Below are 12,621 nucleotides of genomic sequence, written 5' to 3' on the forward strand. Positions count from 1 at the left end.
AAATTAATACTCCAGTATGCAATAACGTATTATCAATATTTATTCATTTCACTGATCATGACAAAGTAATAATTACGTAAAGCTGTTAAAAGTAAGACCCCGTTATCACTAGACTGTATATCGTATTTACAAGTATAGTTTGCACCTGACAAAATCTTTCATGTGACATATTTTTTGTTTTTCTCCAGTGTAATATATATATATATATATTCTTTTTTTTCCTGTGGCGCGTTAATTCTTCCTCATCGTACAAAGATCAGGCGGTAAAAGCTAAAGTTTAGTTTTTCTTCTCTTTCTCTTTCTCTCATTATCTCTTAAATGAACAAACAGTAAGCGCCGTCACTGCCACAAGAAAAGATTATTGTACCCAAAACCCCGTTCAGTGAAGTAGTCCAAGTAAAATACTCTAGTTAACAATAAATTATTAAATATCTATTCACAAATGTATGTATAGACTATCAGTATTACTATCAGCGTCGCCAATCACTGCCATTCTCGCCATTATTCTCGATGTCTTTATCACTATTTTTACATACGTACCGCCTAGAGCTTACTGTGCTTGTGTGTGTTATTTAATGTGGGGATCGGAAATTTACAAAATGTCATAGTAAATTTGAAGAATCGCGGATTAGGTATTAAAACATATCGAGATGATAGTCAGTTGTGGATCATTATAAACATCCACGGCATAATTCATCACAAGTAACCATCAATACTATAAAAGTCCATCATAAATTCTAATTAATTTTTGGTGATTTATTCTAGTTATTAACAACGGATAATTATTTGTAATACTAAGTAGATTTTGTGTTATAAAATGAATTTTCTCTACAACAAGAGATTTTTCTCGGATAATATATTGTACATCATTGTATAAATAATCTCGAGCGAGTTACACCGATGGTTAATTAATCGTAATTTATCTACTATAGCCAGTATCATGAAAGCAATCTGCGTACACGTAGAGACACTATTGAAATTTATATATACTATTTTAAATGTAATATTATCTATTCTTTTATCGTTTTGTCTTTTTCCAGATCTCATTTTAACAGTATGATTAAAAATAAATTTTCGTCATTAACGATTAACGTTGATCAGCTTGGTGCAACTCTTCTCTAGATTTTTTAAATTGAGATGCTTGCTAAAATCTTATTGATATCTAACAAGCATTATTAGAACTTTTTAGAGGTCTGACGTAAAACATAAACGACAACATAGTTATTATCATTTGTCACGCTTGAAAATTTCATACATAATTGCGTAATTTATTTCGCTAATCATTTCATTTCGTTTAGACACATTAAAGTAAACGTTTACTCGCGCATTTGTGCGCGTATCTTCCATAATATAAATCTTCCTATTCGTCTGTATATGTATATGTGTGTGTACATTTCCTATTTCGCGCTTGAAGATGACGTTTCGAAGTTTTGCCTTTGGAACTTCATTTCACCGGAAAACGTAGCACGATAACTCTCTCTGCACTAGGTATACATTAAGTAACTTTCCGGCCGTGTTCTTATCATCGATGAGTGCGATGTCTGATTGTTTGGAAATTTCATAAAAGATACCACCAGAGCCAAATCTATTGGAAGAGAATATTTTACAAAAAGTTTATTCACGAGATAAAACTTAATAAGATCAGAGATAAAAAATGATCACAATTGCTCTCATTGAAAAAACTTCCTGCAATTATAATTGTAAGTTTAACCCTGATTACTGCAAATATGCGTACATTTAAGATATATGCTACTGGCTCTAATTGTTTGTGCCGCTGGGTATTGCAAAATTTGGACGAATCAATTTTTACATTTGGTATAAGCGCGTTATCATATGGTGTTTCCTTTACAATTTCATTCTATCTCGCACTCTTCGTATAGAATATGACTTTCTTGCAATCTTTATATACACGTCTACCTCTCATTATAGACTTTGCTAGTTAATCGTCCGCTAGTTAACCGATTTATATAACTACAATATTCGACTGACTTACAATAATGATCGCCATCGTTGCAAACGCGCAGTTGCATTCGCACCTTCGGTCTGTATCCTTTCCGGATACTCGTTTTATTTCGATCAGCTCGCCATGCAAAAGTCACGCACGCTTGCACCGCAATCGTGAGTATGACAGTTTTGGTTTGTGTACTTTCTCCGCTTTTTTCTTATTAAAAAATTCGGGAGAGATTAAATTGGGAGAGATTGGAATCGAGAATAGCAAAATTGTTGGACAGCCAACATCTTTGTAGAGGATATCGATAAAAAACGGGTAAAGGGATACGCGTGTTAAATGTTATGTTACAAAACGTTTTACAGGACCTTTTTTTTAAAAAAAGGTGGTTTAACGATTTACCGGTGATTTTTTTGTTTTAGTTTTTTTGAGTGACTGACAGTTTCATTTTCAAAGTTGTACAAAACAAGGTTATATCGATGATTGATGCAATCTATTGAATTCATACGCGATATAACTTGTCGTCGAAATATAATGCTTGAAAAAATATTGACAGAAATACTTCAACAACGCACGTACACAAATGGATATTATCAACGATTTGATTTATTAATTAGATTTACTTTTTTTTTTTCTAACATATAACGTGAAAAAATTTCCAGTCTTAATAACGCTTCTTCGCGTGCTTTTGGCAGAGTTGTAATTATTGACGTAAAAGAAAAGAACGCGGCTACATCACCGACTATCCGTCACGATCTTTAGATAACGTTTACGTTATGAATGTACATTTAAGTGCAAAATAGATCGCATTGCGGCTGGAAAAGGAAATGGATAAAGCGTTTACATTCTCGCAATATATTTTCTTCTATTTTCATAACTTTCTCGCACGATCTCTCATTCTCACTTTCTTTATTTTTGCTATTTACAAACGTGTGGCTTAAATAACGTTCGTTAACATTTTCATTCTGCTTTTTCTCACTCTCGCGCGCTCTCTTTTTTCACTCTCATTCTCTCTTTTTCTCTCGTCTGTATACTTAAAATAATTATTTTAATTTAAATGTTTCGCTCGCTCTTAAAGTGCGATCGAGAGCAGACTACCTTCTTTTTTTTTTATCCTCTTCCATCGATTCGTGATTTTATTGTGTGTTACACAATGGGTCAAAATCGGAATAGATCGAATAACGCTGTTTACATAAATAACAGTTTTATTATCGCAAAGTTAACGCTTTTAAGATAACGAATAAGAGAAAATAGAAGAATAACGAATGGAGTTTTTTGTCGTATAAAGTAGTTTCCTGATAATAATATTACGTAATAAGGATCGAAGAAAAAGATTTCGTTAATTCGAAGGGAATTTCTTCAGTCTTCTGTCGCTATTTAATTCTGATCCACTGTGTACCGTCGTAATTTTAATATTACATATGTATATTTATATCTGTCGGTTCCATCACTGCCGAACGAGAATTGTCAGTAGCGTTCAATCTCTTATAAACTTGTGTGGCTTATAAAGAAGGAGCTGGGCGATACAGAGGATTGCCCTTGATAGGAAGCACATGAGCTTCAGAGTTGAATACCCAGTCATCTAGACTTATGAGATCGTCATCACTGAAGAGTAAATAGAGATACTGAAAAAAAAGATAGAATTTTTTTACATTTTTATAGTTTATAGTAACTGAAATGTGTAAATATTAAACGTTTAAGGCGGTCTCCGCGGAAAGTAGTGTAAATCAAAATATCGCTCCGTTTCTTCTTACCTTTAATGTTTCAGCAAAGAAGTAACTTTGTTGGACGTCGTCTTTCGCCGAGTCGACTAGGTAAACATTGTTAAGTCCCGTGAATCCTCCAGGAACCCGGCAATGCTTTTCCAATGCTTGAACCGCCTCCCAACCCCATTCGCGATACTTCGGATTTTTCGTTAATCGCCACATTACAAAGTAGGATTCGAAAGTCTGCAGGGAAAGACATCTCATTTTATCATCCAGTAAACGATCAGTTTGATAAATTTTATAATATTAAGAAAAGAAAAAGAAATTCTATTTCCACAAATTTAAAGTAATTAAATGTATATGCACGTTATATTTTCACGTGATGAAAACCATTTACGAATAGGAAAATAATTGTTAAGCGTGCAGAAGAACTTTTTTCTTTCTTTTCTAAAGAAATTTAATTATGATAGTGATGATGTTCCATCAATTCGTGCAGGTTTCACTTTTAGATAAAAGCGTAGACTTACTTCTGGTCGTAGTATATAATATTTTTCGCCGTTCTTCAAACTTCTGGCCTCGCTGCCTTCGATAAAGTGGAAAGCTTCGGGGCCGAGCTTTGTAGCGCTTCTGTCATACGATTCGTGACACGTGTTGGTCAAACCAGCAGCAATGTTCATGTATTTGTCAGACAACTCGTTTTCCAGAGTTTTAGCGCCCAGAGCAAACATACCACCTACAAAAGCCATGATAACGTTATTGACAAGTTTCACATATATCTTTATTTTACTTTTTATCGAGCTGGTAGTTTTTTACATTAATAAAAACAAATAGCAAATTCCGTTTTAATCAAAGTTCTGTTCAATGAATAATCCTTTGCGGTTGCTGTAAAATAGGCGAGTTGGATTGGCGCATGTTTCTAATTTTGGCAGAATTTAAAAGCATATCCTAATCGAAATCAGAAATTTTGCATCAGGTGCAAAAGTAGCACTTGTGCTGAATGTAGCTATTATTTTGTGGTATGTATTTAAGTATCAATGCTTGATAATGAATTAAAATGAGAGTAATGTATTTAAAAAACTTACCGGCGAAGCAAGCCAAGTGTCCCATCTTATGCTCGAGTCTGTCGTATTTTAAATCTGACACGTACACGAGTTTACCAGGAGAAGTCTTGATCATGTGCTCGGTTATAGCGGCTATAGCGTCGTTGTACATTTCACGTGCCTCGACGTCTTCCTTACCCGACTGGATCCAAGCTTTCAATAGGTATTCGTAGAAACTGTCGCCGAGTCCACCGAGCGACATGTGATCTGCAATTTCCGCGAGATGTCTTATAAATCAATTTTTAAATTAATTATATATTACTTAGATTCTTTTCCAATTGATAAAAAAAATATAAATCTATAATAAAAGGCTCGAGCATGTTATAATCTGTTAAAACTATCCGATATTATAATATTAATAAATATACATTAATAATATAATGTTGGTGGACAGATAACAATGATAAACAATAAATTTTTTAAATTTTCAAATACAAACGGCAAATGGTTTGCTTTTGCCAGATTAAAAAAAAAAAATCTCTGGTGCGCCGATTCGTCTTATTTTCCATTCCTTTCATGTTGAAGCGAAATTAAAGACTTGCGGACGACTCGTTTTGCAAGATAAAACGGTTGTTCGACTGCTTTAAAAGAGATACCGCTTTAAAACGGATAGCAACGGTAATCGCAAACGAGATAAAGGAATGTTGGAAGAATCTTTTCCCGGGAAAGAGAGTAGAGTTTGTTCTCGGTGCTGCAGGGCTACTCCGATCACGTTTGAGTCGGACGAAACAAAGGGCACGTTTCTTGATATCTACCGGGTTAATTTCTAGGTGCCTTGGGTTAAAAGCACGATTTCCGTTTTATGTGAAATTTGTGGACGACGGGACATATAATTCGCATTACCTGTCCGATTGTTTCTTTCAGAGAATTAAGAACGTTGTCATATAAAAATCTATGAAAGTGCCGCGAGTTTAAATTTTTAAATATACTTTAAAAGTTCTCATTCCTTTAAATGTACTTTATATCATACGTATATTAATTATATTCATTTCTTTTGGTCAATTAAGTAAACTACAAATGATTCACTTAATTGATCAAATACCGTTACGTATTCATTATTTATAGATTCGCGAAATATTGATCTTAATATTGAATTAATATTTAATATTTTATTTAGCATGTAACAGTCGAGATGGACAAAGTCTCTGAACTTCGCACTCTTGCGCGCGCGCATGCGTGACGGTGCGCCCTGCTCGGCCGATGCCCGTACATCTGCCTTTCCCCCACGGACCGCCGACCAGGTAACATCTAAGAAGACGCTGCTCCCTTTGTACAGCGATTCTACGCATATTTGTTAGACGAGGATGCAACGACGGCGCTAATTACTTGCTCCTGCCCATGCCGTGGATGCGGAGAGCACCGACAATTATCTTTTCTTACTTTAAAGTAAGTATTATATCCATTTATACGCTCGTTACATTTACTCTCCTGTACCGATTGCTTTATTTAACGAATTAATTATTTCGACGGACATATTCAACAGTTTAAAGTTAAAGTTAAGTACGTTATTACTGTGCAGAGATTGCGGCAAGTGCGGTGTCTACGTCGTCACCTTCCGCGCGGGGTCTACGTCGTCACCTTGCGCGCGGGGTCTACGTCGTCATCTTGCGCGCGAACGCCAAGGACGCAGTTAAAGGGACGGCGTTCACGGTATCGCTTGCGCATACGATCGTCGAGCCACAGCTGACGTCGAGCACGCTACCTACGGCAATCCTGCGACTTACGCCAAGCTCGGCGGCATACGAGACGTGCGCGCGGCATCAGAGGTCATCGGCTCCTCGCATTTCGTACGATGGTCGACCACACGCTGAAGCGAGCGAGTCTGTATACGCGCCCGCGACATCCCGAGAGGAGAAGCAAACCATGGAAAAATACAACGCATCGGAGAACCCACCCGAAAATAAGCATGACTTTATTTTTATATATTTAATTCATGTAATAATGAAAGACGTAGTTAAGTTTCCTTCTTCCCTCGCCTTGATTTGTTTTTGGAATGTCGTACAGAGTATATAGCGCGATAGAATGTGCTTGTAATAAAGATGTATAAACAAAGGTCGGGTGGTCGAGGGCGCGCGGCCTTGACGCCTGATTCCAGAGTAGCATGAGCCGGTAGTCGAGCGCGTGGTAAATATGTGAGACCAGAGACCTTCGTACGAAGGTTAAAATCTATTACTTTTATATATTTAATTCAAGTAATAATGAAAGACGTAGTCAAGTTTCCTTTTTCCCTCGCCTTGATTTGTTTCGGGAATGTCGTACAGAGTATATAGCGCGATAGAATGTGTTTGTAATAGAGATGTATAAATAAAGGTCGGGTAGTCGAGCGCGCGTGGCCTTGACGCCGGATTCCAGAGTAGCATGAGCCTATAGTCGAGCGCGTGGTAAATATGTGAGACTGGAGACCTTCGTACGAAGGTTAAAATCTGTACGCGACTGATAAAATACAGTTATCGGATACCGCGAGTTCATTTCTGCGATTAGCAACAATACTTTTATTTCTCGTTACGTGGCAATATAATTTCAATCCTTCCCGTTGTAGCTCTACATCTCTGTACTAATAGCAATCATTTATTTTTATGTTACGGGATATTTTTCGCGAGTGTGTGCTCAATGCATGGAAGAAGAATTCAACCCATCTCAGTCATCCTGAGAGGAGGAAGAGGCCTCGGAAAGGCATCATGTGCCGTCGGAGCCATCCGTGGGTAAGGATCACTTTTTTTGTAATACAAAATTAATTGTTTAATTATTTGATTATCAGATAACTTTTTTTTTTTAATTATTTATTTCATAAACGAACTTAGAAGCGTATATAATTTTTTTTTTAATTTTGAAAATTAATTGCAGCATTTTTGTAAGTTTATTTTATATTTTTCTGTTACAGATCGACTCGTTTTTTTTCGTCAGCGGTATAAGAAAGCGGTATAAAAAGTATTATTTAAACTTTGTTAACGAGAGTACCGAAAATGTCGCGCGAATAGATTCACTTATCAATCCGCGCGCGTATTCGCGAGTAACGCGAGTGACCTGTGGATCTGAGTGCTGAGAGGAGGACCAGGTCCAGGATGGACATCGGGCACCGGCAGAGCAACGATTGGGTAATTATCTTTTCTGATTTATATTAAAATAAGAATTTTTTTTTAATTTTTTTAAATTAATAATTATTATTTAATGCATGTTTTTAATTATTTTTACTTGTCTGTTACAGAATATCATCGTACCAAGGCATCATCGTTGCTGATCTCTGCCCGCGTCGCATCTAAGGGTGAGTGATTTTTTTCTTTTTATGAAGGCAACGAATTTATAAGAAAAAAAATATATTTATTGTAATATTTATTGAATTGTCACAATTAAAGCAGTAGAACTTGTAAATTCGTTGCTTTCAACAGTAGTAGTAGCTAGAAAAGTAGTTAGCTCATCAACGAGAAGACCTTTTTCGTCTTCATCGACTACTTGACGTAGTCAACTACTGTGACAGTAATACTGTCTAATTAGCAAAAATATTATTTAACTCGTTCTTTCGTCTTTCGATTATAAATACAGATTTAAAATCATAAATCGAAAATTATAAATCTAAAAAATAAATAAAAATATAGTTATAAAAATAAATAATTTGCGGCGTGAAAATACCGATCTGTAAAAAAATATCGTTAATTAAAATTTATAAAATTTCAAATAGAATAATAACAAAATTAACTTATATTTATTCTCGCGGCACCTTTGTACCTGTCGTCTCTTAGTAATTATACATATCTAATCATGTAAAACTGAATGAACAAATATTCTACTTACGTTGACCCCACTTTCCTGTTCTCGGATGAATGTAATTCGGGTATAAACCTTTCGGTTTCTCCAGGCTCTTGAGGACCTTTCTTACGTTCTCGACTTTACTCTTGAACACTGGATTATTCGTTATATCGCTCAAATAGGTAAACTCGAGATGCATCGTTCCGATTTCGGATAAAATACTGCAGCCGCTGCTTGCCCAGCCGTAATTCTTGCTAGACTGAAAAATAAGCGGAAGTTTCGGGCTAGAACTCATCGCGATATAAAATGTTGAGAGTAATAAACGGATAGGTCAAGCAGGGTACGATAACGGTCTAAGAAAAAAAATTATAACATGCCGATAATAATGTAATACGAAATATTTCGCGACAAGCGGAAGAGAGAAAAAACAATAAAGAAGTTTAGTATGCAAATTTTATTTTATTCATGTAGATTAAGAATTTATTAATTCTTTTAATAAGTCTGACGTATTTAAGAAATTTAAAAGGCGATTTAAATTTATATCGCGCGAGAGAATTTACTTATCTAGTTTCATAGAATATATGAAAAGCAAATAGATTGTAATACCGACGGTATAATTGGTGAGAGCAGCCAGGAATATGCTAATTCTTTGTGAATAGGATCACGATATTAAGGATAATATGAAAGCTCTGTAGAATAAAATCTGATACGGTTTTGAATAATCAAAAGCCATTGTTAAAACGTCGAAAATCCAAAGAAACGAATAAGTAAATCTGTTCGGATATCGTCTGAATATCTCGTAACGAGGATTTAGGTAGATGACGCTTGGTTGAGAGAAGCATAATCGGTTTATAATTTAATCTACCCAATTAACTTCGCCATCATTTCACCGCGGCAAGAAAAACTTGGGGGAAAAAAAAAATTATACCAAGCGGATTGATAAAAATACGTGCAAGTCTAATCATGATTTCTATAACACTTTCCTGAACAGATCGTCTTAAATATAAATTGAGAATCCTTCTATACTTTAAATATAATAATTATTTTTTTTATTGCACCTATCACTTAAACTTTTCAATTTTATTAAAAGGTAAAAAAATTAAAAAAAAAACTTAACTTTAATTGTCTTGGTTATAAAAGAATTATTTCGACAAGTTTCTCTTTCGACTCGATTGCTGGATTTAATTTCAACGCGATTAAAATATAAATGCGCAATTTTGCTACAGCCTATATAAATTTGCGATGTTACGATATCCGTGAGCTCTCGTTTCATCCTTTAATCCCAGCGCAGCTAATGAGCGGGTATCTTTTTCGGGAGAAATGAAGTTAATGTAATATCAAAGTACATCGAACCCATCTCGGCGCGTTGATGCGAGTTATGGCTACGAAAAGCCGCACTTACCCCGGTATGGAGGTTGATGAGGGAATGAGGAATTCCGGTTTCCGTCTGGAAGGCAGGCAGCATCCGTTCGCCAAGCTGCGCCGCCTTATCCCGGAACATCACGTCTCCCGTGAGAGCGTAACAGGCAAGCAGGCTTCCCATGAAACGAATATTCGTCTCGAACAGCGATATTTCGGAGTTCTGAAACAAAACGAGCAAAATGCACGGATTAATAACATGTTGATCGTTTAATCACGAATGGAAAAAAAGTTATCGCGGTATATAATATATCGTTCACGTACACGCATCCGTCATCTTTCCGTACAATCGATTATTACGGCGAATAACGCGTTGATTATCCTCTCCGTTTCCCATTGCAGCCGTACGGCTGCATATTACAATTTGTCAAATGGATTATAGGCCGTTAATAAGAATTATTTTAATATCGATAGATACATAGCCTCTTATTATTTTATACAGTTAATTAAAAAGAAAAAAAATATTATACGGTATATATTAATATAGATTTAAAACTTATTAATATATGGAGAAAATTCTTTATATCTACCGTCGTTATTTTACTTATAAAAGTTAATACAATATAAAGAGCTTATAGAATTATAACTTTCTTGATATATTTTGTGCCATTGCGAAAGCTAAAAGGGTGGGTTTTTATCTTTAATAACATTATAATGCTAATTTATTACATATAACTGTAATAAAATTAAGTTGAAAATAATGTAAAAAAGTTTATTACGGGTGTAAAAAAGGTTTTGCTGAAAGTATCTGAAAAACCTTTGCAGAAAATAAAAGCATATAGAGCAGGAATTACATTTTTTTCAAAGACGATTTAATTTAATTAAAATATTTTTATTATGCGTGTATATAAATTTGCGTTTAAAATTATCTCATCTGTGGTATCACTTTGAAGTTTGAAATTTCAAACTTTTTATTACGAAAATGTCGTCGTGTGAGTAAGATCAATTGCCGATAGTAATAATAGTTGTATATATTCGTTAAACATTCGGAAGTAACTTGATAATTAGGAAAATCTGAAAACGCACAACCGTAGAGATAATGATGTGTGCCACATGAAAGCAAGTAAATTGCCGTTGTTCTCACGTTTGCGAGGTATTGTGCCGCTAATTGACATTTATGATGCACGTTGCGATAGGAAGTACTGTGGGAAGTTCGTAAGCAATACATTTTCATGTCGATTATGCTCCGGGACTAAAGGCTTCTTGTCAACTCTAAATTACACTTTAGATAGATTTTCCACCGAACCTGCAATTTGACTATCACGTTACACGCGCTTAGGAAATTAAATAAATCATACAGATAGATTATACTTAATAAAATAAAATATAGCATGCAAAAATGGTAAAATAAAATAATACATAAAACCGATGCAAACACGCGCGCGCGTGTTGTGTTGTACATTAAATTAATTTGCAGATTAATTAAAACTTTATGGACGGGAAACATAAATGGAAAAATCCGTTCAACATTTTTATTATCCAAAAAGGGGGTCAGTTTAAATTCCATTTAATTCTATTAATTGATTTGTAATAAGCCGGACATTTTTGCGGTTTACATAGAAAAGTGTCGCGGCGTTAACTTTTTAACGTTTAAATGTTTTATTCGCATCTTTATTCTCGAATGTGATAGTCTTCATCTTTCTTTTTTCTTTTCTATTCTTTTTAGTCTTTCTTTTCTCCACTTATCTATACGACTCCTTTTTTTCTTTTTTCTTTTATACTTTCTTTTACGGCAGTCCTTGTTTCTGATAATATCTCGCACTCCATTTACAGTCGCTAATAACGATAGTAAGTTTTAATGAAAATGTTACATTTATAAATGCACACACACACACACACACACACACACACATAAATATGTAGAAACTCGTATATACGTCGCATAGTGGCATTGATATTCGTGGTAGCACGTGCATACGATACAATCCAGACATGCCTTCTCTAGAATTCATGAACATGCGTGCCACAGTGCACGGATCCGATGAATTGTTGGTATTTTACACGCGAATCTTTGATTATCCACCCTGTTGCCTCTTCAATTTAGCCGTTTGAAACATGGCGTGTTGAATGGCTTTAAAGTTCCATCGATATTTACCCCCGGACAAGCACATTTTCTTCTCATTTATCTAACAAATTCGCGGACCGCTTTTTTTTTCTTTCTTTTTTTTCTACAAACTAATTCGACGCACGGAGAATTATCACCAGTCACAACAGAAACGCAGGTTTTAAAGCAGACTTTTATTTCCGATTTAATTGCATTTTTTTTCCGGGTTTGAAAAAAAGAATCGAAAAATTCCCGTGTGACCTAAAAGCTTGAAGGGGCTTTAAAAGTACTCCTCGCACTAGGTGTGAGTAATCTTTATATATTTTTCATACAACTTGCGGCACTGGATTCGATATAATCCCGTGGAAAATATTCTATTTATTACAGCGTAGGAAATTGTTGCCCGCGGTAGATTTGCAAAAAACGTTTTCGCGTCGCGAGACTGTTATTTCACGGCTCTCCGATCCGATCCCTGTCTCGTTGATTCCGTGGGTGGAGTCGTCGGTTGAAATAAAGCCAGACGGAAGCCCGGCCGCTAGGCGTCACGCTATTTTCCACTAGCTCAGCGGCACGTCGGCCACCCTCGTCCTTCCTAATCTCACCCCGCCGGTTCGTAGACGCGTTGTCAGTTCTGCATAAGATCCTCCTTATCGCTTCGCG

General features: G+C 35.5%; 1 protein-coding gene and 1 long non-coding RNA gene across 7 annotated transcripts in view; one reads left to right on the forward strand and one right to left on the reverse strand.

Annotated features, from left to right (window-relative positions):
- Nucleotides 1-17: 17 nt before the first annotated feature.
- Alpha-man-ia (alpha-Mannosidase class I a) overlaps nt 18-12,621 on the reverse strand; it is a 299,072-nt gene continuing 286,468 nt past the window's right edge. For both annotated transcript variants that reach the window (XM_070654711.1, XM_070654712.1), the window contains 6 exons: nt 9,901-10,080; nt 8,544-8,757; nt 4,737-4,961; nt 4,182-4,387; nt 3,703-3,897; nt 18-3,573 (listed from right to left, as the gene is read on the reverse strand). In XM_070654711.1, the coding sequence (XP_070510812.1) occupies nt 3,451-3,573; nt 3,703-3,897; nt 4,182-4,387; nt 4,737-4,961; nt 8,544-8,757; nt 9,901-10,080 (1,143 nt within the window). In that variant the 3' untranslated portion in view covers nt 18-3,450. The remainder of the gene's footprint in view (nt 3,574-3,702; nt 3,898-4,181; nt 4,388-4,736; nt 4,962-8,543; nt 8,758-9,900; nt 10,081-12,621) is intronic.
- LOC139101547 (uncharacterized) overlaps nt 4,955-12,621 on the forward strand; it is a 95,676-nt gene continuing 88,009 nt past the window's right edge. For 4 of the 5 annotated variants that reach the window (XR_011545568.1, XR_011545564.1, XR_011545567.1 and 1 more), the window contains exons 1-4: nt 4,955-6,140; nt 6,274-7,456; nt 7,636-7,849; nt 7,960-8,016. This is a non-coding gene — a long non-coding RNA (uncharacterized lncRNA). Of the gene's footprint in view, nt 6,141-6,255; nt 7,457-7,635; nt 7,850-7,959; nt 8,017-12,621 lie in introns of all 5 variants that reach the window. The other variant, XR_011545565.1, reaches the window with a different exon arrangement.

The sequence above is a fragment of the Cardiocondyla obscurior genome, linkage group LG04 (assembly GCF_019399895.1).
Source record: "Cardiocondyla obscurior isolate alpha-2009 linkage group LG04, Cobs3.1, whole genome shotgun sequence".
NCBI lineage: Eukaryota > Metazoa > Arthropoda > Insecta > Hymenoptera > Formicidae > Cardiocondyla > Cardiocondyla obscurior.